Source organism: Octodon degus, unplaced genomic scaffold, assembly GCF_000260255.1.
Source record: "Octodon degus isolate 3935 unplaced genomic scaffold, OctDeg1.0 scaffold00382, whole genome shotgun sequence".
Lineage (NCBI taxonomy): Eukaryota > Metazoa > Chordata > Mammalia > Rodentia > Octodontidae > Octodon > Octodon degus.
This window is the reverse complement of record NW_004524958.1, coordinates 260,298-285,504: the sequence shown is the minus strand read 5'-3', so window position 1 is coordinate 285,504 and position 25,207 is coordinate 260,298. Positions and strand designations below refer to the sequence as shown.

The following is a 25,207-nucleotide window of genomic DNA, read 5'->3' as shown; positions in this document are numbered from 1 at the left end:
ACAGCCGGCCGCTTCTCCCCATCTTGGAAGAGGCGCACCGACACGATGGTGGTGAAGTAGGTGCTGAGCCCATCCGCCGCGAAGAAGGGCACGAACACATTCCACCAGGAGGGGCCAGGGGCCAGGCCATCTACGCGGAGCGCCAGCAGCACAGAGAACACCGAAAGGGCTAGCAGGTGCACGAAGATCTCAAAGGTGGCGAAGCCCAGCCACTGCACCAGCTCCCGCAGCGAGAAGAGCATCGCGCAGGCGGGGCGCGGGCCGGGCCCGGCCGAGCGCGCTCCCGGCGGGCCGCGCTCTGTCTCCCCGCGGGCTTGTCCGTCGCGCGCCACCGCTGTGAGCAAGCAGTCTCGCCTGCCGCGGCGTGCCGCCAAGCCCCGCCCTATGCCCAAATTTTAGAGCAGAGTTGCACTTTTCATTAAACTCATGGGTAAAACAAGAAATGAAAGGGGAATATTCTTTTAAATAGAATGAAATGAGGAAAATTTCATATCAAAATGTATGTGAGAGAGCAAATTGGTCAAGCAATGGCTGTGACTGACTCATCCACATGGCTGACACTGACAAAGGATCTACAAACTGCAGTACAGGGTTTCAGGATTTGACTGACTTTCTCAGATACAAAAGTTACATTTCTTGTTATATAAGTCTTGCTTTATCTTGGTCTTAACCATCCAGCAGAAGAGTATAAAAATGAAGTATAAAAAGTAAGGCCATATTAATATGCTGAACTGTAAAATGCTCAAGTCAACAGCTTCTGATGTTGCCAGTCCTATGGATAACCCACTACTATTATTTACTAGTGGACTGTATTGGATTATTTTGCTGAATTCACACACCTGCAATATTTGAATGGCAATGGAATACCCATCTCTGACAAAACTAAACAAATAAGGGGGATATAAATGAAGGACCATTTTGTATCTGTGTATACAAACTAATTAGGATAGATATACAGCTACTTTCTCTTAATTCAATGAGAAGAAAGATTTGCACTAATAGTGTTTGGACAGGATATCACGTCTGCATCTTGTACTGTGAATAACCACTAAGAAGAAAACACTATGCAATGTATTAATTATTGAAACTGTCCTACTAAACTGTTCTGAAACTGTCTCATTGCTACTTGTTTCTTAATAAAATTAATAAAAAGTATGTGATCCAGCACTGCACCAGCTATGATCTATAATTACAGATGTGCTTAGAAATCTAACAGCACTTTGGAGCTATCATAAGAGAAAAAGTGGCGTGCTGGAGAGATAGCTCAGCAGCCTAAGCACCTACTTAGGCAGGCACAGGGACTCGGGCTCAGTCCCTGGCACCACATGCCGCACTGGCCCCACCCCCAGGTGCACTGAGCCGGCCACCGAGACCTGGCGTGGTGCTGCTCACCTGTAATTCCAGCCCTGGGGAGGCTGAAAGCAGGAGGATCACATGAGTCTGAGCTGTGTAGTGAGACTCCGTACCAAATACATGAAAAGAAAGTCACAAGCCAAGGACATCCATTTGTTCCTGAACAAATCAGAAATAGAATCTGAGCAATAAAGTTAGCACAGTAGAGGCAAGAGAGTAAGAGCAGAGGTGCTGAGGTGCAGCCCGGCAGCAGAGCATGTGCTCAGCCGTTGCACAGCCCTGGTTCAGTCTCCACTGTGTACGCACAGGTGTGCACACATACACACATGCAAAGCAAGAGTGGAAATCTTCAGAAAACCCCCGCAGGCCCAGCAGGTAGGAGCACACGTGGGCCTGCGGCTGGTTGGCCAAGATGATGCTGAAGTGGGAAGCGAGGCCTGCAGATGCCCATTAGGTAGCTAAAAGGACAGAACCCAGAAGCCCTGCCTTCATCACATGTCTCCTTACTACAGGAAAGAGTAGCTTCATCACGTAAGGACAAGACATGCTAGCGCTTAAGCTACCTAGCCTGTCTCATCCCCCTTCAAGACTGAAGCCAGGACTGGCCAAATAGCTCAGAAGATTAAAGAACCTGCAAGCAGATGTAGAGTTCGGTCCCTGAGCCTGCCCTGCCGGCCCCGCCCCTGGGGCACTCTGAGATGGTGGTTGAGACTGGGTGTGCTGGCGTGTGCCTGTCATCCCAGCTCTTGGGAGGCTGTAAACAGGTGGATCACTAGAGTCTGATCACGTAGTGAGACCCTAAACACCCTGTAGACCCTTCCCTAAAATAAAATAAAGACTGAGGACAAGGCCGGGCGCGGCAGCGCATACCTGTCATCCCAGCACTTGGTAGCACGCAGCAGGAGGACAGCAGCAAGTTCAAGGCCAGCCTGAACTGCACAGTGAGACTCTGTCACAAAAAAACAACAAAACCAGCCAATCAAACAAACAAAAAATAAAAATAACACGAAGAGTAGCAAATATCCAGGAGTAGCAGGGGACATCTGTTACAGCCTGTGTCCAGATGCACCCACAAAGCCTCATGCAGTTATAGGTGGGGCTTGCAGAGGTGGCTGAATCTAGAGTGTGACGCTGGCGTCATGTGTGACGTTGGGTGTTGGGAGCCCCTAAAGCTGAAATTGACCCTATGTTGGGGGGGGGATGAGGCCTCACTGCCTAAGTCTTGAGAAACATATCCTACCCGGGCTCTGGGGGCTTAGGCTCTAGGCAACCTTGTGACACGCAGCTTTGTAAAAGGATAAATAAAGGCCCTTCCCATTGTTCAGAGGGTCCTTTCACCAAGCAGGCAGACAGTCACCACCTAGCGCAGCTCTTGTCTTCGTGTCTGTCTTCCTCATTCCTGCTGCCCTTTCTCCCTGGGTACAATAGATCACACTGAGAGACCAACGGGTCCCTACAACGGGGCTCAAGGACGTGTGCTTACTCAGCTAGTGCACTAATTTACTTGGCACAGCTCGGGGTGCGGATCGTGGGAAAGCCCTCCCTGCAGGTGAGCGCTGTCCTCCCCGAGGGCGCGCAGCCTGGCAGGTCACGAGGGCAGGAAAGCGCCGCTGCCCCTGCCTGCCGCTCCTCCCCACTTCACTTTGCTGACTTCTGCGCACCAGGAGCTGCTTCTCCTCTGTGATCCCCTCTGCCATGCCACCTCCCTTGGAGCCAGCTGGTTACAGATGACACCTCTACAAGCTGCGAGGCACAGTGCCCCTTCCATCCTCCAACTTTAGAATGTCAAATGTTCCGTCTCAGCAATGACAGAACTATGACGACGGCCAGCGGCCAGCTTTTGCAATGCCCAGTTCCAGGTCCCTTACCTCAAGGTCTGCAAGTCTCAGGTCATTATGCTCAAGTGGCAGCCACCTTGGGTTCCAGAAGTGCCTCACAGACCACCAATGATGGGGACACTAGCCGAGAGCAGGTAAGGACCCCACGGCAGGAACTGAGGCCACCCGCTGCAGCAGGAGCCATTGTCTCCAGATTTCCCCTCCAAGGACGATAGCTCGCTCAGATCTGATAGCACCAGTCGAGATGCCGGACACCAGGCCGTGACATCATCAGGCTAACGTATGCTGCCAGCTGTGAGAATCCCCCGGCCGTGGAGACCCCAATCCTTGCCTTTGCTCCCTAGAAGCCCCCAATCCCTGTCAAGTACTGGAAGGCAGACCTTGAGCCTTCCCTGTTCTCCCGTGTGGCCACACTGCCAACAGCTCCTCTCTCGCCCTTCACCGCGGCTTGTCTCCTTGGTCAGTGCTCAGGACTAGCGGCCGAGCCCGCTCTTTGGAACTGCCCAGAGCCAGGCATTGTGCCCTGAACCTCCCTCAGAAATGCCTCCACGTGCTCTAAGCGTTCTGTGAGTGGACCTAATAAGATGGGGATTTCTGGCTAGAAATAAAGCAGTTCTCATACCCAATTCCAAGATGGCCACGCACAACCATCCCACGCGCTCCTGACACGTCCATGAGCTCCAAGAAATACTCTGAGCCATGAGACGAGACGGGTGAAAGTGCCTGCTATGTGTTGTGTCGGGAAGTCCCCCAAAGCCTCAGGAGGTCATGGTGGGCAGGCTTTTCGGAGGCGGCTGAGTCTAGAGTTTGTCATTGGTTCCTTGGCTAGGGCTGGGACTCCGGCTGCAGCAGGTAGCCTGCGCAGGACGTAAGGGAGGAAGACAGTGTCGCCCCCACCCGCTCTTGCTGCTTCTGCGGTCTTCCGCTGCCGTGAGCTGCTGCCCCTCACCACGCCACCCTGCCTTGGAGCCAGCTGATTCTGGGCTGACCCCTGCACACACCGTGAGCTAAGTACACCTCCCCTTCACTTTCGCTGTCAGGTATTTTGCGCCAGCAACAAGAGAAAAGTAGCTAAAGCAGCACCTGAGTATGAGCGGGGGTCCTCTTGCTCCTCCCCCCGCTCCGAGACTTCCAAGGGACCTGCAGCCAAGCTGGCAGACTGCAGCCGACCAGGAGCAGAGGGTGGAGGGGGCCGACAGCCAGCAGAAGGGGGCGAGGGAGTGGGCATGCGCTGGGCCCTCTGCTTTTCCATTTGCTCCAAATGGTGGTTCTTAAAAATGTTTTCTTTACCCATCTGGAAGGGCAGTTAAAATGGCCAGCTCCCAGTTTGGTTTTCTCTTAGACCGGCCCCATGTGGTCATGCATCCCACACCACAAAGCTGTCCCAATGAGATACAGGTATTTTCAAAAGTAGTTTTGGCAGAAGGAAAACAGAAGAGCCTCATTGTACGTGATTAAACATACCTCTGCTTTATTTGTAACACATTTCCCACAAGTTGGAAAGAGGGAGTGAGACACAGTGAGCAGCAGAAGGGAGAAGGCCTGGTACGGGAAACCCGCTTGCCCGCCCACACACGACGCTCGGGGTGCGAGAAGTCCACGCCACCCACGGGGTGACTCACAACAGAAACAGCCCCGGTTCCGGATGCTGGAGGTCGACCTGGACGAGCTCTTTCTCAGGAGGGATCCTCTTGGTCTGCGGATGACTGTCGTCTTACGTCCCCACGTGTGCAGAGCGTGCAAGCCCTCTGGCGTCGCGTCTTACAAGGGCTAGACATCAGCCGCGGAGGCCTCACCCCGGCGAACTCATCCAGCCCTGAGGCCTCGTTTCCAAGTGCTATCACATGGGGGGGGGGGTCCTAAGTACAATCACTGGGGGGAGGGGTCCAAATATCACCACAGGGGGAGCTCACAGACAATACCACACTGTGGAAGTCCATCACACTGGGGGAAAACGGGTGTTTCCAAACACCATCACACTGGGGGGTTCAAATCACACTTCAACACAGGAATTTTAAGGCAGCAGATTCAGCTTATAACAACATATATTTCAAAGCGTATTACACACATTGCATGAAAATGAACATTCGTATAAATATAGACAATTTCTCTCCAAATACAAAACTTCTCCCTGAAATTCCTCATTCTTCGGCACCTCCTAGTTCTCCCTCCTCCAGCCAGCAGGTCTTCACAGCATTCTTCGATCCTGGCTGCTTTAGATCTTCGCGCTAGATTCTCCCACCCGAGAAGACACGCTGGAGATAATGATGCTCCGCTCCACGCCGAATGCTGGCTTCAGCCACCTGAGGCTTTCTTCATTCTCACCCACAAGGTGCTGGTAGGGGAAAGCGGCACCCTCGTCTGCCAGCAAAGCCCTTGCAGAAAGTCCAGTTCTGAGGAATAGACATATTAAACTCTTCCTGCATAGGACTTTAAATCAGGTGCAAAATCCCATCCACAAAACTGGACTTCGCGATTCTCTTTCATCACATGTGGCCAGTGATGCATTTTCAAAACTACACTACAAGTAAAATATCAAATGAAAAATAGCTCTCATTTACAAAGACTAATCCAACTTCCTGAGCTTGTCTTGGGAGATTTCAAGTCCTCGCATCCAAAGTCACCAAGGACTTTCGCTCTTTGGCTTTCAAATGGAGGCACACCACCTAGTGGTTCTGTGTATGCAAGGGTTAAGGACAACTTCGGGCTGGTCCCACCTTACAATGACCTGACTTAGGGTTTCCTGGCTTTACAAGGAAGAGAAGCAACGTGCAATCAGCCCAAGCTGCACTGCAGATTGTGGCCTTAAGCTAGCGATAAGCAGCATGATTCTCTCTCACAATGCTGGGTAGTAGCAGCGAGTGGAAGCTACCAGGCAGCCACACAGTGGAAGAGTGGACACTACTGTGTACTATGCCACGATGGTATCACGTTTGGTAGGTTAGGGGTATCACTTTTTTGTTGTTTTGTTTTTTATGATAGGGTCTCACTATAGTTCAGGCTAACCTTGAGCTTACTATGTAGCACAGGCTGGCCTCAACCTCCAGGGAATGTTCCTGCCTCAGCCTCCCAAATGCTGGGATTACAGGCATGCACCATCATGCCTGGCTCAAACACATTTCTGATATGCTCAATTTGTGATGTTTATAGGAAATAACTGCATCATAAGTCAAGGATAACTGTACAATTTTCCCAGGCTTCTCACTGCTTCTTTGATAGCCTCATTCTTAGCTTTTATAGCCTTCAAAAAAGCTACGTGGGAGGCTGAAGCAGGAGAAACATGTAAGCCTGGAAATCCATGGCTACCTAGGAAGTACATCACGATCTCATTTCAAAATCCATATGCAGCACACACCAGGAAACTACCTTAGGCCTTCTCTTCGGAGTGTATGCTCTGATGTCGAATCAGGGATGAGCTCCTACTGTACGCCTTCCCGCACCTGCTACATTCATAGGGCTTCTCTGAAGAATGACTTCTCTGATGTCGAATAAGGTCTGACCCACTGGTGAATGCCTTCCCACACTCATCACATTCGTAAGGCTTCTCTCCAGTGTGACTTCGTTCATGGAGAATAAGGGATATGCGCTGAGTGAAGGCCTTCTTGCACGTTCTGCAGCTGTACGGCTTCTCACCGGTGTGGATTCGCTCGTGCTGGGCAAGGTGGGCGCTCTGGCTGAAGGCCTTCCCACACTGCTCACACTCGTAGGGTCTGTCCTCACTGTGAATTCTCTTGTGTCGAGTAAGTGATATCCGGTGACTGAAGGCTTTCCCACATTCCTCACATGGATAGGGTTTCTCTCCAGTATGGATTCGCTGATGTTCAATAAGAAATGTCTGGCGGCCAAACACCTTACTACACTTACTGCATTTGAAAGACTTCTTTTCAGAATGTATGTTCTGGTGTACTTTAAGGTTTGCCATTTCAGTGAACATCTTTCCACAGTCTTTACACTCAAACTTCTTCTTCCTCTTATGAACTTTCAGGTGTTTCATAAGGGTTGAATTTCGCTTGAAGGCCTTCATACATTTATTACATCGAAAAGCCCTCTCTCCCTTATGCATTTTTATATGGAGCATAAAGGTTGAAAGCCGCTGAAAATCCTTCTTGCAATTATCACATTTATAGGGTTTCTTTGAAGTATGGATTTTGTGATGAAGCAAAAGTGGTGAAATCCTATTAAAGGACTTACCACACTTTTTGCACTTAAAAGGATTCTCTAAATAGCGGCGTCTTCGCTGTGTGCGCTGACGCAAGGTCGACTCACTCGTGTGGGCCTTCTCTCTGCTATGCATTCTTCTGTGTGCAGCAAGGACTGAGCTCTTCCTGAAGCCCTTCCCACATGCTTTACACTTGTGTATTTTCCCTTTCCTGTGAATTCTCCTATGAAGTAAAAGGGCTGCCATGCGACTAAAGGCTTTCCCGCACTTCCTGCACTGGAGGGCGTTCTCGACAGCCGGACTGCTGGCCTGCGCACTGAGGGACGTGCTGGGACTCGAGGCCAACCTACCAGCAGGTGTCTCCTTTCCACGGTGAATTCTCCTATGCAGAATGAGGGTTATGTGTTTCCTGAAACTTTTCCCGCAATGATCGCATTCATAGCTCTTCGCCTCACTGTGAATTCTCTGATGAAGAATGAGGGATGCGATCTGCCTGAACACTTTCCCGCAGTGGCTGCATTCGTAAGGCCTCTCTCCGGTGTGGACCTGCTGATGAAGCCTGAGCGAAGATCTCTGACTGAAGGGCTTCCCACAGTCCTCGCACTGCAAAGGCTTCGTCACTAGAGCCCCTTTCACGGCTTTACTGTGGAGTAACTGTGCCCTCCTGCCGGTGGGGCTCTTCATTTGCATAGAAAGGGGCTCTCGGCAGATTTGCTTCGTTCTGCTGACCGGAGTTGGTGGCTTCTTGATCTCATACCTAGACGCTGGGTCTGAAGGACAAGAAGAAATTGAACTTCCACTTTCTAACGTGGGACGTTCAAAGCTTATATAATAAAAGTGCAGTCATTATTACTGAATATAACAATCATTATATTAATAACTTTTAGGGTATTATGATCACCTCGATTACTGTACTAAGAGCTTTCTAGAAGAATTTAATTAATACCTGCAGTTCAGGAGAGTTTGCAATCTGATAAATTTTACACACTATTCAACTCTTCAGATAGTTCATTAGATAAATGTATTTTTATTATAGGAAATGTCATCTAAAGGGCAAATCAACAGAGAAAGAAGATTCGTGGTTGCCATGTTAGAAGGCAGCAACAGGGTTAGCTACAAAGGGCACAGGAATCTTACTAGGGTGACAAAAATGTTCGGAAACTAGATGACAGGGACGGCTATCCAACTTGATAAATGTAAGACAAACAGAACAGGACCAAACTATTGAATTATTCTCTTAAAATGGGTGAATCTTATGATGTAAGTTATATTTTTATGAAGTACACACTGTACATTGGTGTCTCGGTTTGATCTGTTGGTCTCTCGGGGAGAAACGGCAGCAGGAATGAGGAAAAAATAGACAAGAAGACAGAGCTGAGTCTGATGGTGGCCTGCGCCTGATTGGCAAACGACCCCAGAACAACAGTAGGGACGTTTATTGATACCTTTGCAAAGTTAGTATCCCATGACACAAGGTCGCCTGGTGACTAAGGGCTGACACTGACTAGTCGGGACGCTTTCCTCGAGCCTGAGGCAGCTTGACACTCAGGCACCAAGGCCTAGTCCCGCCCAATTTCGGCTTCAGTGGCTCCCACCAGCACACACCCCAAAAGAGTACTGTTGAAATAAAATCTTTAACAGTGCAAACCAACCTAGTGGCAGCTGAATGGAGAGTAGCTATTGAGAGGGGTGAAAATACTGAACTCCGAGAAGCAGGAAAAATTCTAGGGGCAAAACTACCTGATCAGACTTAAAAGAACAAATAAGTGATTTCTCAAAATAAGCAACCTAGAGTGGGCCACAAATGTGCCTCACGATGTACGGCAACCATCTGCGGGACAGACGGACTAGAAACTGCGCAGAACGCGGGCTTCCGCACCGTGCTTCCCGGCGCAGGGCCGCTGGTCCCTGACGGCCACGGAGCACTGAGGCGCAGCTCGCCTGGGGTGGGACGCGCTTCGGGCCCCAACAACACCAGGATGGGACAAGTGAGCACCAGGGCGAGGTGTGCGGAGTGTCTCCTTGCAGAAATATGGACTATGTGTTGCAGCATTTTTGATACCCTGAGCTACAAAAAGAATGGTACTAAAATTAACCTTCCCTGCATTTTTGTTGGGGTATTTTCATGTGGCCACTAAGAAAACTTCGACTGAATATGTGGCCAACATTACGCCTGCTTGACGACTCTGCTTTAAACACACTTGGGATTTACTCAAGTTGAAGTATGTGTCACTGCGGCATCAGGAGCCGGTCGCTGCGCCACCTGGCCACCGTTGCGCTCTTTCAAATGTATTACCCGCCTCACGGGGTTTTTGTGAGAACTGAAAATGACAGAAAATTTCTGACACATACTGTACTGCGCTATCTGCCTGTCCAGCATCAAAATATCCAGGAACCGAAGCTGCATTTGTTTTTGATGCTTGGATATTTAGAACAAACAAAAAAAAAAAAGAACCAGGAGTCTTCTTTAGCCTTCAGGTGTTACACTTAGGAAGACCAGCAAGGCGACAGTTGCGAAAAGCAATTCAAAACTATCCGGAATGTGAAAAGCAGTCCAGTCCTGCCCCTTGGCACAGGGACCATACTTAGCAACTCAGTACTCAGAAAACAGGCAACACCACTTACCTGCGTTCCCACTAATAACAGAAATGAAAATCGAAGCAGCAAAGGCAATGTAACAGGCTTCTCCTACAACATCACCACTAGAACAAAATGTGAAAAGAGCAGAACTACGATGACCGTGACAATGTCATGAGACGAGCAGTTACTGATCACCCCATGTGACTACTTTTTCGTTTCTGGTTTTTTTTTTTTTTCCAGAACCAGGGATTGAACTCAGGCCCTTGCACTTGCCAGAGAAGTGCTTATTCCACTGAGCCATCTCCCCAGCCCCATTTTTTTTTATGTGACTACTTTTGACTCTTTCTAATTTTATGTCATAGGGCTAAATTTCATCAGTTAGCTTAGAAACAGTATTTTGCTAACAAAGACGCGCCCCTCTGTCTTCACCATCCTGCCAGCCGGGTGCTTCCTGCCAGGCCCCCCGAAGCCGGAGGTCCTCCAAGTTGGACCCCTGAGGCGGGACCGTTCTACCGGCTCCCACTGTCACACTGCAACCCCAGGTCCTCCCACAGCATGAACCGTGTCAGACAGATGCGCAATCAGTGATGAAGGACTAGGCCACCAAAGAGGACTCTCTCTGCAAAGGAATCGAGTCCTTGAAAAGTACCCAAAATGAAGAGTTGGGGGGAGTCACACTTTTTAAAATGATACACACTGGCACACAACCATGACTCATGCTATCATGAGAAACCAGAGATGCAGGGACTACTAGCAGTACAGGGAACACAGTGGGGCCAGGCTTCCACCCCAACCCTGTGCTCCCCAGGGCAAGTCTCTGCGCCTGTCTGGGCCCAGTCTGCTCCGTGAGCCAGTACCAGCAGCTCCTGCAGCAGCTCTGGGAAGAGCTCACCCAAGCACCCAGGCCCAAGACGGGGCTCACCATCGCTGGTTATTCTCCATCTAAGGACTCACCCTGAACCCTGGCTGCTCTGTACAGGCCTCGGGGTTCTGAGGGGTGGGGTGGGGTCATTCAGATCGTGCGCAGCCCCTCAAGATCTCACAGCTTTTGCGCAGGCTATCTCCTATGCTGCGACAGCCCGAACGCTGTGTCTGGCCTACCGTGCCCAGGCTGGATCCTTCACCCCATGGTGACAGGAGGGGATCAGGTCCTGGGGAAGAGCCCTGGGACAGACCGGAGCCCTGGAGGAGGCCCAGAGAGCTCCCTCACCCGCCACACGAGGACACAGCAGGAAGGCGCAGCCTACGAGCCAGACACTGACCGTGCCTTGACCTCAGCCCTCCAGCTTTCGGGACAGTGAGCAGCGAATCCCCCGGCTCACAGCCGCCCCGCGCCTGATGCCAGCGCTGCAGCCTGATGGGTGAGACACACCACGACGTGCCCCTCACTCACCGGGGCCCCCGCGTTTCCTCAGTGGCTCTGCAATCCAGGGATCCTTTCCTTTCTCCAGTAAGGTGATGATATGGGGCTTCCGAGTGCAAAGACCTGGACAGGGGACACCATGGGAAGGGACCATGAGTGGGGACCAGAGGTCGGCCCAGCCCTGCATCAACAGCAGGAGGCTGAGTGGCATGGTGTGGCACACGGCACGTGGAGGGCAGCTGGGGAACAGGCGAGGACGCTGTGACCTCTGAGGAGTGGGTTATGTGGTCTCCAACCCCGTCCCCGCTCTGGAGCAGCATCTATTGTAAGCAAATAGGAGACTCGAGTGTGTGAGGTCTGGTGCCCCCAACTCCAGAGAGCGGAAGCGCTAGAAGCAGGCCACCCAAAGTCTTGGCGCACACAGCGCAGCCTCTGAGCACCCAGGACAGGATCTGCAGGGCCTCCAGGGCGTGAGCACGGAGGAGCCCAGGAGTGCCACAACCCTCCCCGCCTAGGGGCCGCACACATCTCTTTAGGGACGTTCACCGGGTCCTCCAACGTATCTGCCATACTAAAGTGGCAACCCTAAGGCAAGTGCGTCCCTGAGTTCCCCTCGCTCCCCTCGCAGATGATCAGACCTCAGGAGGGGCACCACAGGAACCCGCAGTGTAGAGCCAGTAGGTCCGAAATTCCAGAGGCCAGGTGTTGCGGCTTGTGCCTTAGCCCCCGGACCCCAGAATTGGTGACCGTATCTGTGTTACATGAGTGTCACGTCACCTCGGAATGGCACTTGTCAGCTCCTTGTATCAGGCTAAGCAGCAGAAGCTACTTCCTGACTGGCACGCAGGCCGACTGGCACCAGGCCGACACGTACGCAGGCCAACTGGTACGCAAGGCCCAGAACAGGCAAACTCACAGGGACAGAAAGAGGGCCAGCAGCGACCTCACCTGGTGCAGTAAGTTGGCAGGGAAACGAGAAGCGATTGATAAAGAGTGCAGGGCTTCTTTCTGAACAATGAAAATGTCCTAATATTGACCGTAGCGATAGATATATTACCCTGTGAATATGCTAAAAGCTAGAGTTGTGTATTATGGACAAATCATAATAGAGTGAATTATAGTCAATAAAGCTATTTTTAACACCTATAACGAGGGACGCCTCCGCAGGCCCGTCTACGCTGAGACTGCAGCCTCTCCCAGACTGGCTGTGGATGGGTGGAGAGCCGAACCTTACCGACCGACACCAGGTTCTGGTAGTTCTCCAACATGACCTCTTCGTACAAAAGCTTCTGAGTGGGGCTCAGCCAGCCCCACTCTTCCTGGGAGAAGCAGATGGTCAAGTCTGAAAACGCCACTGGAGCCTGAAATGAAACAAGAGATCACACACCCCCGTGCCATGCGCTTGTGCGTCCGGAGGCCTGGAGGGACACATCCCCACCATGGAAATGCGGTGCCAGGAAGGCTCAGCAGGAGCTGGGGATGCTGCAGCCGAAGGGACACGTGCAGTAAATAAAGCAACTGCAGTGCAGCATGGTCTCATAAAGATTGTGCCACACAAATGCCACAGCAACGCGGATCAACGGCACACTGACAAACTCAAGGCGTTTTCTAAGCACCTGGCTGCATCGGTTCACACCCACTGCCAAGGCCAACGGGGCCACAGCATGGACACAGATGAGGAAACCGAGGCCCAGAGCTGCGAGGGAACTGGCTGCAGGTCACGGCACTCCTCAGCACAGGAGCTGGCTCCAGAAGGGCGGTCCGGCTCTGACGCAAGCCCCTAAGCCTGCGCTCTGCAGAGAGCACACGGACACTTCACACGGGACGAAAGCTTCCTTGCAGCTGCAGCCAAGGCCTCTAACCAGCTGACCATCACACGGGGAGAGCTCAGGCTTGACCTGGCCGGCTTGGCCAGGGAAAATTCTCCTGCACTAGCATGGGCCTCGTGGGAGAGGAGCAGCAAGCCTAGGCTGGTTAAGCCTACGCTGAACCCCTCATCCTCACCAGGGGACCCACAAGGCTCTGGCCTCCCTTGGGGAGGGCTCCTCCCCACACAGAGAGCCCTGTGGATGCTAAAGGAATGGTGAGGGGCCCTGGGTACCAGCAGAACCGGTTCTGGGCCTGTCAGGCAATGGGCCAGGCTTGCAGGAATCTCTCTGGAAGGAGAGTAGATGTCCCCAGCCACCCAACAGGATGCAGCGCTCCCACGCCAGGGGCGCACACCACTGACCGTGGGCCTGGGCTTGGCTTTCCCTCCAGTCGCCAGCATCTTCTCCCCTCCGCGAGGCTCACATTCAGAGAAGCACAGAGGTCAGGAAGGCGGGGCTGTGGTGGAGAGAGTCGTGAGTGCCCAATTCCCCCGCTCTCACAGGACACTCGCACATGTGGTGAGCGTGAAAAGCAGGCTCAGAAGTCCATGCGGCTGCACTGCCGTGCATCTGTACCTCCAGAGCAGGGAAGGCTCAGGCGCAGGAGCACGGGGAACGCGTGGCTCATCCACATGACACACTCACTGGGTGTCTAGACTCTGTCCTGGGGGCTGGGGTCCTCTGGGAGTGACAACAGGCAAGCCGCAGGGCAAACCACTTCCTGACGTGGCCTCCTACCCGCCTGCCTAGAGGACTCTGTCCCTGAGCGACGCCACGCCCCTTCTGTCCCTCTTGAACGCCACCAGCCACAGGTGACAATTGACCAGTGGAAGGAAGGCCAGAGCAGCCCGAAAAGCAATTTTAATTTCCATTAATTATGTTGTTAAAATGAATTTTAATGATGAATTTATTTAATCTTTTTCTTAATGTGGTTACTGCAATATTTAAAATTATATGTCTCATGTTGTTTTCTACAAGACCGTTGTCCAAATCACAGACCTGCCTTGCTCCTTGCCCTCAGGGGACTACCTTTAGGCCTGCGCACTCAGGGTAAGAGCTCCCGCCAGGGCCCTGGCCGTGTACGCTGTGTTTCCGGGGTTACAGTTGGCCCCCCACGATCCTGCTCTCCAGCACCGCTGCCTGCCGGGGTCCTGGGTACCTGCGCCTTGCTCAGCAGAGCCGTCCTGGGTGCCGAGCGCTGCGCTGAGGCGGATCAAGCGCTCCACACTGCAGCCACGCAGCAGAGGCAGGTCGCGGCCATCAGGCCACTGCCCTCGCGCCTGTGCCCTGGCGGGCGGCACAAACCGGGGCTATTCTTCCCATTGGGAAAACTAGAAATCTAGAGAAAAGTAGAAATAAATAAATAAATAAATAAATAACAAAATCAGTGAGCAGTCTTTTTTCTCAAGACGCAGGGTCGGTTGCAAAGGCTGCGGCGCGCCAGGGACCACGGAGGTCCCTGCACCACTCGCGCGCGCAGCCTGATCCCCAGCGCCTGGCGAGGGGTCACCACCGCCCCTGCAGCCCCGGCAGGGAGCCAGGCGAGCTCCCCGCAGACCCCACAAGAGGCGAGGCCCGGCCAGCAGGGGCGCCACTGCGCCGCAGGACACGCTCCTCGCTCCAGACTCCCTTGGGATTCTCCGCTGCCGCAGCCAGGTCTAAATCCACCAAAATACTCAGCGCCAGCTCCGCAGCGCATCTCAGCCACCCCGATGGTGAAACGTGAAACCAGCACCGGGCACAGCGTCACCCCTGTCCAGCTCCCAGGCTGGACCTCGCCTACACCACGCACCAATGTCCACAGGTGCCCGCGAGGGCGCTCCTGCAGTCACACGACCACTCGCACACGCAGCGGGGACTGTGGCATCTCCCAGACGACCCTGGCCACGTGCTAGTGGAGCAGCCAGGTGGCACGGCCGCCCAGTGACCACGGGCCACAGCGTGGCACATACACACAAATCCAAAGCAACGTGCCCTGATCTCACCCTGGGCTCTGTGGAACTCCATGAGTAACACTAGGCTGCTCACCCCGGCCACAGAACACGTCCCTCGCACCCACGGCCACCAACGGGCTCACCGAACAGCCTCGCTGCTGTCACAGGGGCAGAGCTGTGCTCACAAGCCCCACGCACCCACTCGAGCGCGCCCACTGAGTTGCAAGCAGCACCAGGAGGGTCAAGCACGCCGGCCACCCCACGCAGTCGTGGGACACAGTGTGGGGCCCACTGTCCCACGCAGTCAGCGATCGCAGAGCCCATACCCACCAGCCGTCTCTCGCCTGCGTCTCTGACTGTCCACTGGGTACAGACTACTCTCCAGCACCGCCTGGGAGACCCCAGCCCTTGGGCCCTACCCTTATAGCAACACGTAGTGCTCAGGGCCCCACCCCCAGGGCGGGCTCTGGGCTGAGGCCCCGCCCCGAGGGCAGGCCCTGGTGCGCGAGGCCCCGCCCCTTGGCGCGCAGGCGTTCACCAATCACAGAGCTAGCCCCCGGACCGAGGCCCCGCCCCCTCGGCCTTAGATTACATTCCCACCATCAGCGCAAAGCTGCTTCCAGTCACCAGCTGTGCAAAATCAGGTGGCTTTACAGAGCGCCAACCCTGGCTCCCCACACTTCAAGGGGTCACTCCGCGCTTAGATGCCAAAGACCTACACTGATCTGTTCACCCAAACCCAGCTCCCACAGTTCACTGCCCTTAGTCCCTGGTTTCAGCGGGGTTCGAACCGGCTGCGCTCCGGATGAGCGCGCACGCTTCGAATTTAGCCTGCGACTCCCAGAATGCTCCGGGGCGTGATATGCGGTGGGGAGTCACGCCCAGAAAGAGGGTCGCAGTCTCTCTGGCTCTAATCTATCGGGTCTGGACAGAAGCTGACCCGGAGCGGGAAGAAAATAGCTTCCTCCAGGTCGTGAGTGGGGTCTCTCGGTGAATGGGGAGCCCCGAGGTTCCCGAGTGGGTACGGACTACATTTCCCAGAAGGCTCCGCGGCCCGCCAGCTCCTCCCGGACAACTGCGCCTACGAGGGCGGGCGCACTGCGACGTTGCCATGGAGACCACCCGCTGCTCCGCAAGTCTGACCCCTGGGAACCCTGCCTCGCCTTTGGGTGCTGTGAACTGTGTACACCGACAGTGTGTGCGTGTGTAAGCTGCGGTGAGTGCGCGTATGCACATGTGTGAGGCCCAAATTGTGCGCTGGACCGGCCCGACAGGTCAGCGGATCGAAGCGCCTGCTTGGGCAGACGCAGGGGTGGGGGTTCGATCCCCGGCTGCAGTGCCGGCCCCGCCCCCGGGCGGCGCGCCGGTAATCCCAGCGCCCCGGAGGCTGAAAAACAGGAAAGATCGCTACAAGTCCGATCTGTGTAGTGAGACCCTGTGGACCTGTACTAAATACAAATAATAAAATAAAATAATCAAATTGTGCCTGGCTTGTGCTGCGTATACTCTGTGGCCGCTACGTGAGGGCAGAGGCAGGTGGCTCAGAAAAGATGTTACAGCCCACACAGCCTAAAATGCTACCTATTGTGAGAGGATGTTGTTGTTGTCTTTTCAAAACATGGTCTCCCTGTGCAGTTCAGGCTGGCCTTGGGCTCACTTGGTAGCCCAGGCTGGTCTCAAACTCGCAGTGATCCTCCTGCCTCAGCCTCCTGAGGGCTGGGAATCCGAGAGTGCGACACCACGTCCGGTGAGGTGCTCATCAGTGCCGTCACTTTGGTGCGTAAGCTGAAGCAGAGACGTAGCGCCGCATGAAGGTCACACAGCTCGTGGGAGGGCAGAGCTGACCGTGAATCTAGGTCTCGCCGATCCCAGAGCCAGGGATATGGCTCAGCAGAATGAGCGCAAGGGCCTGAGTTCAATCCCCGGTCCCACCAAAAAAATATAAATAAATAAATAAAATAAAACTAAGGTGAGAAGTTGACCCTTTCTGGGAGCCTCCCACTGGGGCTGCCTCGCCCCATCAAGCAATGAGGGGACAGACTGGGTTCAGGGAGGACCCACCCTCCGGCCCTAAGTGGGCTCAGCTGGGACGGCCCAGCCGCTCCAGCGTGTGCAGGCCTGTTCTCGCCGTGGCTGTATGAGAACACCAAATACAGGCCTGTGAGGGCTGACGAGACAGCTCAGCACACTAAGGATCTGCTTAGGCGAACTCAGGGACTAGAGTTCCATCCCTGGTACCAGAGGCTGCACAGGCCCCATCCCCAGGCGTGATGAGCCTGAGACCAAGTTGGGGGCATGGTGGTTTATACCTGGACTCTCAGCAGTGGGAGGCCTGAAGACAGGAGGGTCACTATGAATCCAAGCTGCACAGTGACACCTTGCACAAAAAACATTAAAAAAAAACAAACCACTGAAAGACAAATCCAGGCCTGTGCACCCAGGCTAACCAGGAGGCTCATGACTGTGGAGCACCCTGGCTCTCCCCACTGCTGGCGCGTGCACCATCGGCACTGAAAACTCACTTGGCTCAAAACAGTGCCTGCGCTTGAAATCTGGGCGAAAAACGGACATCCGGCAGTCAGAGAAAAGGTGACAGCGCACACAGCGGCTGTGCATGTCCTGTTCCCCTCCTCCCAGCCAGCGGCCGGCCGTGGCTACAGAGGTGGTAACCACCACGTGGCTTGGGGAGGTGGAGCACGGGAGTGGAATTACTCCCAAGAGTAAAAGCAGGACAGTGGAGCCCCTGGTGGCAGCTCCTCCACCCCAGGCAACGAAATGAAAGCTGCAGCCAGAGGCTGCAAAGAAATCTCCAGGTTTTGCCCATTGATTCAGGCTACATAAAAAAATTCCAGCGTGCCGGCCCATCCCCGGGGTGCAGGAGACAGCAATTAAGACTGGGCATGGTGGTACACACCTGTAATTCCAGTGCTTGGGAGGCTGAAAACAGGAGGATTAGTATGAGTCCAATCTGTGTAGTGAGACCCTGTAGACCCTGTACTAAATACATTTTTTAAAATTCCGTTATTCAGAACATTATTTAATCACCCCAGACTCTTGGATCATGCAATTGGTCATTTTCCCTTGGTAATAACTAGGAAATTCACAATAAGGAAAAGGGATCCAAGGGCTTTGGGTCTTCTGACACCTACTGGGTTCAACAGGTTAAACAAATCGCCCCAAGATGAAATTGCCTATTGAAGGAAAACCCTGTCTCAAGGGCTTTTCGACACAGGCGTGGATGTTTCAGCTGTTGCCCGGCACCGCTAGCCCAGCCTCTGGATGTGGCCGCTGCAGCCCCACAGGGGTGGGCAGTGTTTCCCACCCCAGCGAAGGTGCTAAGTCGCTAACCTCAGAAGCTGCAAAGCTGTGACAGCTTCTTTAGGGTTGGGTCAGTTCATCCAGCAAAGACAAGAAAAGGCGCTACAATGAGCAGCTGTTCAGCATTAGCCCTTGCCAAGGAGTGTCCGTGTAGGAGCCGTTCTGTTCTAACGTGAGTGTTCTGGCTAGTAGCTAAGTGGAAGAAGCTTCCCTCTCCCATCCACCTGATCGATCCTGCAGCTGGAGTTCACCTTATGGGTAGACACACACCTTGTGTCTTGGAGTTTTTACAAGAAATTAATCTCGCTAGCCAAAGTCCTGTCAGTGAAGAGTACGTCCCAAGAGTGTCTGCATGTCCATCCCTGGACACGGCACTGAGCTTTTAAAGAGACACCCGAAGAGTGTCCTGACAACTGGCTTTTTTGAAAGTATATGGAAAGTAGAAATTACAGCAGAGACTCTTAGCTTGTGACAGGATTCAGCGGTCACGGGAGGCAGCCACGCTGACGCTGCCGACAATATGACCTGCGGCCCTAGAAATCGCAAGCCGGCTGAACAGTCACTCTCAGTAACGTGACTCAATTTCCCTCCTTCTTCTGGGCGACTGCCAGCGACCTGGCCTGCTGCCCCAGACTGGCCGAGCGGCCCACCCACCTCCAGTTGGACGTGGCTGCATCTGGTGTCGCAGGACGATGCCTACAGGCAGCAGGCGTGACGCCTGGCACTGGCTGAGCTGGGGCCAGGGTGTGCCTGGGGTTCAGCCTGGAGGTCCTCACGGGCCTGTTGGGACCCCGGCTGCACACGCCAGGGGCTGCTCCCAGCATCTTCAGCTGAGGTGTCTGCTGCCTGAAGCTTCAGGGCCTCTCGGCCAAGGCCTGCGGGGTGGGTCAGCCGGTTCCTCTTGCACAGCAGGTTCTGCAGGGCCGCAGGCTCCATCAGCCTCCTCAGCCTCAGCCCTGGCCAGGTCTCTGGATGACAGTTTCCAGGGCGAGTGGTCCAGCTGAGCTGGAGCCCGCTGCCGGACAGACCCAGTTTGGAAACGAGGCAGGATGGCCAGCAGATGCGGCTCCTGGTGCGGCCTGAGCCGGGCCTGCTCCCAAACACCTGCATGGCCCTGGGCAGCACGGCCCATGCACCCCGGGCCTCGGCAGAGGAGGAGTGGGGCTTGTGGACAGTGGCTCCAGTAGAGGGCCAAGAATCCCCTCAATCCTGGTGGGGGGCACACAGCCGTGCCCCACAGAGGGACTGCACAGCCATCCATCAGCTCAGGCAGTAAGGACCGTGGAGGGTGACACTGACCGAGTGTGTCCCATTGTTTCCATCTGACTCCGGACTTGTGACATGGGCTGTAATTATGAAATAGCACCGATGTGGGCTTTGTGTTATTTTTATTTTTATTGTACTTTAGGAATACGTAATGATCACCTTTCTAGGGAATGCGCGCCCACATGTGACGTAACTGGGCTCTTCTTTTGCCCCACACCCCTCTTCCTTCCACCTCTCTCCCCGTTCTTATGTGCAAAAGTTCCGTTTCCATTTCGCCTTTGCTCTTCGCTTTTCTTCCCCTCCCCCCTCCCCTGCTCTCCCCTCCCCCTCCTAATCCGCTTTCCCACGTGAACATTCTCTCCCTGCCTCACAACACCCATCACGCATTGTGTGCCTTATTCACTCTTTCAGCCTCCCACGCTAGTGAGACGGCACCTCTGCACACGCGGTCTGACTCATTTCGCTTCCGAGCACCGTCTCAGGCTGCACCCACGGATTAGACACGTCCTGCACGCCCTCATTTATGCTTTCAGTGTCTCACACCAGAAAAACAATGTGGTGTTCACACACGTGTGTCCAATTGCTTTCACTTAAGTGTATGGCCTCATGGTGCATCCATTTAGCAAGAAATATCTCGGGTTTATCCTTCTTTGTGACAGAGTAGTACTCCGCTGAATTAAAAACCCGCATCTTCTTTATCCACTCACCAGCTGATGGGCATTTGGGCTGTTGCCAAGTCAAGGCTGTTACGAACTACTGTAAACACAGGTGTGCACTTGTAGCTGTGGTGTGATGCTTTCAATTTTTTCAGAAAGATACCAAGATGGGGGGAGCTACTGCAGAGATAGCTCAGTGGTCTAAGCACCTGTCTGGCAAGTGCACGGGCCCAAGTTCGATCCTCAGTACCTCATGCCGTGTGTGCCCCAGAGTCCCAGGCATGCCTGTACTTCCAGCACTGGGAGGCTGAGACAGGAGGATCACTGTGAGTCTGAACTGCATAGTGAAACCCTGTGTCAAATAAATAAATTTTAAAAAATTAAGATACCAAGACAGAATAGCTGGGTCAAATGAAGCTGCTAGTCGTAGTTTTTTGAGGAATCTCCACACTGTTTCCACAGAAGCTGAACCAGCCTACACTCCCGCCAACAGTGGACAAGCGTTCCTTTTGCCCCCGAAGCACCCCCTGCATTTGTTATTGGTTGATTTGTTGGTAGTAGCCATTTGTTTCTGGAGTGAGATGGGATCTCAGTGTTGTTCTAACCTACACCCCTCAAACGACCAACGATGGCGAGCTTTTTGTTCAAGTGTTTGTTTGCCGTTGCTACTCGTTCACCGGAAGTGTCTGCTTACTTCAGATGCCCACTTTTGGACGGGGTCTCGAAATCCGGGGCACCTGATTTGCCTGAGTTCTTTATATATTCTAGGTACTAGTCCTTTGAGGAGCAGCTGGCAAACTTTTTTCTAATTTTAAAAGGTATTAGAGCAAAAGACACGTTGCTGTGAATTCCGCTCAGGATGCTCCTGGCTCCAAGCGTGCTTCTCCTGTCGTGCTTGCCACTTCTGTACCAGTGCTGGGGAGCCTCGTTCACGAGTGTCTTTTGCTGGACTGTTACGGCTACTTCAGGGGTCCACCGCCATGCTGGGAAGGGCCAGAGGTCACACGGTGCCGGCTGTGGCGAGTGAGGTGCCTGAGGACCCCGGGTCACGTCTGCGGGCCTGCCTTTGTGCGAGGAGGCCCTGAACAGCAGCAGCCACTGTCTTTGCTCTCATTCCTCACAACGAATGACACTCAGGAAAGAGGGCTTCTACAGCTGCTGCAGGAAAGGACAAGGAATCACTTCTCGGCCTTTGGGCTAAGACCAAGTGTAGAAAGGGACAAGGACGACGGATAAGTGTGTCCCAAGAAAGGGGGTGCATTTCGAGGGGGGTTCGTGGCAATGAGACTTCACTGTAGTGAATATGTTGAATGTGAACATTCTCATTTTCCCACCAGCCTTTGCAAATTCCAGCTTGTTAGCGGCGCGTTGAAGTGTCAGTGGGAATAAGGGATGCCTTCACCCGTGGAAAGTCATTGCCCCCGCCACTGAGTGGTCAGTGAAAAAGAAATCAGGTTATAACAATTTTCTGTCATCCCTGCTATACGGAATTTAAGGAGTAGCAAGGACTAGATCATTCATTCTATCCTCAGATCTTTTTTAAACATTTCCTATGTGTGCAGCAAAGATATAAGAACTCAGGAAAGTAGGGAAACCCAAAGCTCGTCCCTGTTCTCGTAGACTTCAGATCAATGTGAGCGAGCAGGGGAGGCCATCCTGCATGGGGTATGGGACACAGTGGAGAGGAGGCAGGTGACCGAGACAGGGAAGTACGGGAGGTGGGCTGGGGCGGACGGGATACCTGTCGCGGGGCGTTTTCCTAGGACACTGCTGTCTGGTCAGATGATCACATGAGGACCCGTGCCCAAGAGCAGGGGTCCCAAGACAGCCCTCGGACAGTGACATGAGAGACCCTCGGTCCTCTGCGCCCCCACTCTCTCCACCCTGAGCAGAAGGAAAGTGGCTAAAGGTCACGTAAGGGCTGGGGAGGGAGAGGGATGTCACTTTTAACTGTCTACTGGCCCTTTGTCAAGAGACATGCCACTGATTTAAAGGAAAATTAATCTCACTCTGGAGAAAACAGCGAGTGGGAGAGAGGCAGTCTGCGCACACTCCCTTCTGCTCCACGTGTTTGCTTAGAATCCAGAAATGAGTGAGTTCCTAGCGATTCAGACTCCGCCGCCCGGGGCAGGGGAGGGTCCTGCACAGCCCCTCCTACTAGGTCAGAGGACAAGGCCAGAGCCCCGCAGGTCGGCTGGTTTCCCAGGGAATCCCAAGAAGTCTGCGTTTTTATCCTCTAGATTGTGGGGCAGCATCTTGGTTTCCGAGAACAGTTGCGTGTGAGTGCATGTGTGTGCACACGTGTGTTAGTATTTTTGTGTGTGTGAGACAGAGACAGAAAGAGATAGACAGACAGACACCAGGGATGACACCCAGGGCCTTTGATGCACTGAGCTACATCCCAGCCCTTTTTACTTTTTAAGCTTTGAGACAACGTCTTGCAAAATCACTAAACTGCCAGGGCAGCCTTTGATGTCGCAATCCTGTCTCAGCCTCCCAGAGCGCTGGGATCACAGACGCCCAGCACTGTGCTCCGCTCCATCTCATGACCTCAGTGACAGCGATGAAACCTAAACAGTTGTGCGTCCTCAGGGGCAGGCGGGAGACTCAGCGGAGAGATAAGGACGCTGTTGCTTGCAGCCCCTCGCGCAGGGGGGTGACTGGGTGTCCAGAGCCTGCATGACAGGGCACAGCACACATTAACAGGGTGCAGAGGAAAAAGTTCTAGACCCGGGGGACGCTGGGGCCAGTGACCGACACCCAGTGCAGCCCTGGCCTCAGCAAATCGGAGTCCATCTAGCACAGTGGGCCTTGCGCTTATTTCTGAGCTGTCGGTGGCTGTCTTCCCTTGGGAGCCCCGAGGACAGCTGGGCAGCGTCTCCCGGGCTGCAGGACAGGTGTTTGTACCCCGAAGAGCTGTACCCTGAGCTGCATGGCACTGCAGGAGCCGGGAAGGATGGCAGACAGACTCGCTCTAAAATGTCCCTGCAGCCTCACGTGTTGAGAAATGGGACTAGATCGTGAGGACTCCAACCTCACCGTGGGACAAACCCACAGATGAGACCATAATTTGATGACTTTATCAAGGGATAGTGGAAACTTGTGAGGGGGACCCTAGTGAAGGAAGTGGTCTAAGGGGACCTCGGGAACATTTACCTTGTCCCTCTGCCCTTTCTTTCTGGTGTTCTTGCTCTCTGCTTCCTGGTTGCCATGCAGCAGGCAGCTGTCCACCACGAGGCCCCTCTGCCGTGATGGCCCTGCTCCACCACAGGCCTAAACCAGTGGAACCAGCCAGCCACACACCATGAGCCTTCCTGCTTGAGTTATGTCAGGTGTTTTGCCACAGTGAGGGGACACTGGCCAAAACAGGTCACCATCTCTAGGCAGGAGGAGAGAAGTGGAGAACAGAGCTAAAGGGAGAAATTCTACTTCATAATCCACAACATGTACATTTTCTAAATGCCTTTCCTTCCTAGAACAGGATCTCTAATTTCACATAAAATTGAGGGCTAAGGAAAGCCAGCCGTGTAGGGTACGCAACCCAGATTCTCACGAACCCTGATATCCACAGCTCTTACCTGCTTTCAAGAAAGTCCATTTCAAAATCCCCAGGGAAAAGAAGTTTCCCTCAATGCCACCAGGGCCATCCCTGCCAAGCTCTACCTCGTTTATGGAAAGGGTCTTCCCAGTGGATGCTTCCTCTCTGCGGCTATTGGCAGCCTCTGCTCCCAGTCCTCATCAGAGACAGCGACGACGGCTGTTGGCAGCTGAGCGGGGTGGCTCGGGTAAGCCAGCCAGCCACCCCTCCTGTGTGGCACCTGCCCCCGAACCATAGCCGCAAAACCTAAATACCGCTAAGTTCAGCCTCAGCTCAACCATTCGCTAGGAGGATCTTATTTCAAATACTGGAGCCTGGGCTCCTGCTACAAAGGAAACTCCTGGGGGGCCCAGGTCGATGGCCCGTCCCTCCTGAAGGGATTAAAGACAAATTGTTAACACCGGGGTGCTACTTTGGAAGCACAATCCTTCAGTGAGGACTCTCACACTATTTAGGTAGTGAAAACCGGAGTCCTAGGGTCGTGTGAAGGGAGTTCAAGGCCAAGAACCTGCACATCTGTCACGTAACCCACGGAGGGAGGCAAGCCCGCCCTGCCAATGACTTTAACAATGAAGCCCTTTGTTTCTCACACTTGGCCTGCCGGCCTAGACTTCAGGGTCCCAGTCTCAACCAGAGAGGTGATCCTTTTTTCCTGCAGTCAAGTACATATTTGCTTCCTCTTTGGTTTGTCTACTAAAACAAAAAACCCCAAATCTGTAACATTCCACCTGTGTCATTTCCAGTTAGATTTCCTCTTTCTACCCTGGACATGATGTTTCCTGACTAGGAAGGTCTAATAGCTTAGGATATCTCATCCCCATGAGAAAATTCAATGAATGCAAAACAGAAGAAAATGTGCTGGCTTTCTGATACGTGAGGAGCATCTCAACACCCAGTTACGTGCCCCAAACGCCTGTGACTGCTGAAGCGTCCGTCTATAACTTCTCCTGGTGTAGCCCAAACATCCTCCATTACGACGCAAGACCCAGCCCTCACTCCTGCTAGGGACAGACTCTCTGGGGAGGAAGGCTCTGGACCAGAAGGCGGCTCTGAGCCTTGCTCTCGGAGGGCAGCGATCTGACGCTGCGCCTCCGTGTCCCCAGATGCCAGACCCTGTGAGTGCCGCAAGAGCTGCCCAATGGCTCAGGCCACATCTGGCTCGAGTCTCTCCCGCAGGGGCTTTTGGAGCAGCCCTGAGCAGTTGCCATAGAGACCATGTAGCTGGCCCTCTGCTTTGAATTTTGTTCCTAGCAAGCCAGGGCGATCCCTGCTCC

The 25,207-nt window shown here is 53.6% G+C and overlaps 2 protein-coding genes across 2 annotated transcripts in view; both read right to left on the bottom strand.

The window, feature by feature from the left end:
• LOC101565898 (transmembrane protein 203-like) overlaps window positions 1-372 on the bottom strand; it is a 22,893-nt gene extending 22,521 nt beyond the window's left edge. The window contains exon 1 of the mRNA XM_012513249.2: window positions 3-372. Within this exon, the coding sequence (XP_012368703.1) occupies window positions 3-242 (240 nt within the window). The 5' untranslated portion in view covers window positions 243-372. The remainder of the gene's footprint in view (window positions 1-2) is intronic.
• Window positions 373-6,271: 5,899 nt separating this feature from the next.
• On the bottom strand, window positions 6,272-15,839 carry Znf667 (zinc finger protein 667). The gene is made up of 6 exons (XM_023708517.1): window positions 15,815-15,839; window positions 14,321-14,500; window positions 13,524-13,618; window positions 12,528-12,654; window positions 11,324-11,416; window positions 6,272-8,120 (listed from the first exon to the last, which is right to left on the bottom strand). Exons 3-6 carry the CDS (start codon window positions 13,560-13,562, stop codon window positions 6,559-6,561), a joined length of 1,821 nt encoding a protein of 606 aa, XP_023564285.1. The 5' UTR covers window positions 13,563-13,618; window positions 14,321-14,500; window positions 15,815-15,839; the 3' UTR covers window positions 6,272-6,558.
• Between the last annotated feature and the right edge of the window lie 9,368 nt (window positions 15,840-25,207).

Coding starts and splice junctions, on each gene's coding strand:
- Znf667 (XM_023708517.1), bottom strand. CDS start 13,562: ATGCTGGCGACTGGAGGGAAAGCCAAGCCCAGGCCCACG. Junction 12,655..13,523: donor AAGCCAAGCCCAGGCCCACG/GTCAGTGGTGTG, acceptor GTTTCATTTCAG/GCTCCAGTGGCGTTTTCAGA. Junction 8,121..11,323: donor GAGGAAACGCGGGGGCCCCG/GTGAGTGAGGGG, acceptor CTTGTCCTTCAG/ACCCAGCGTCTAGGTATGAG.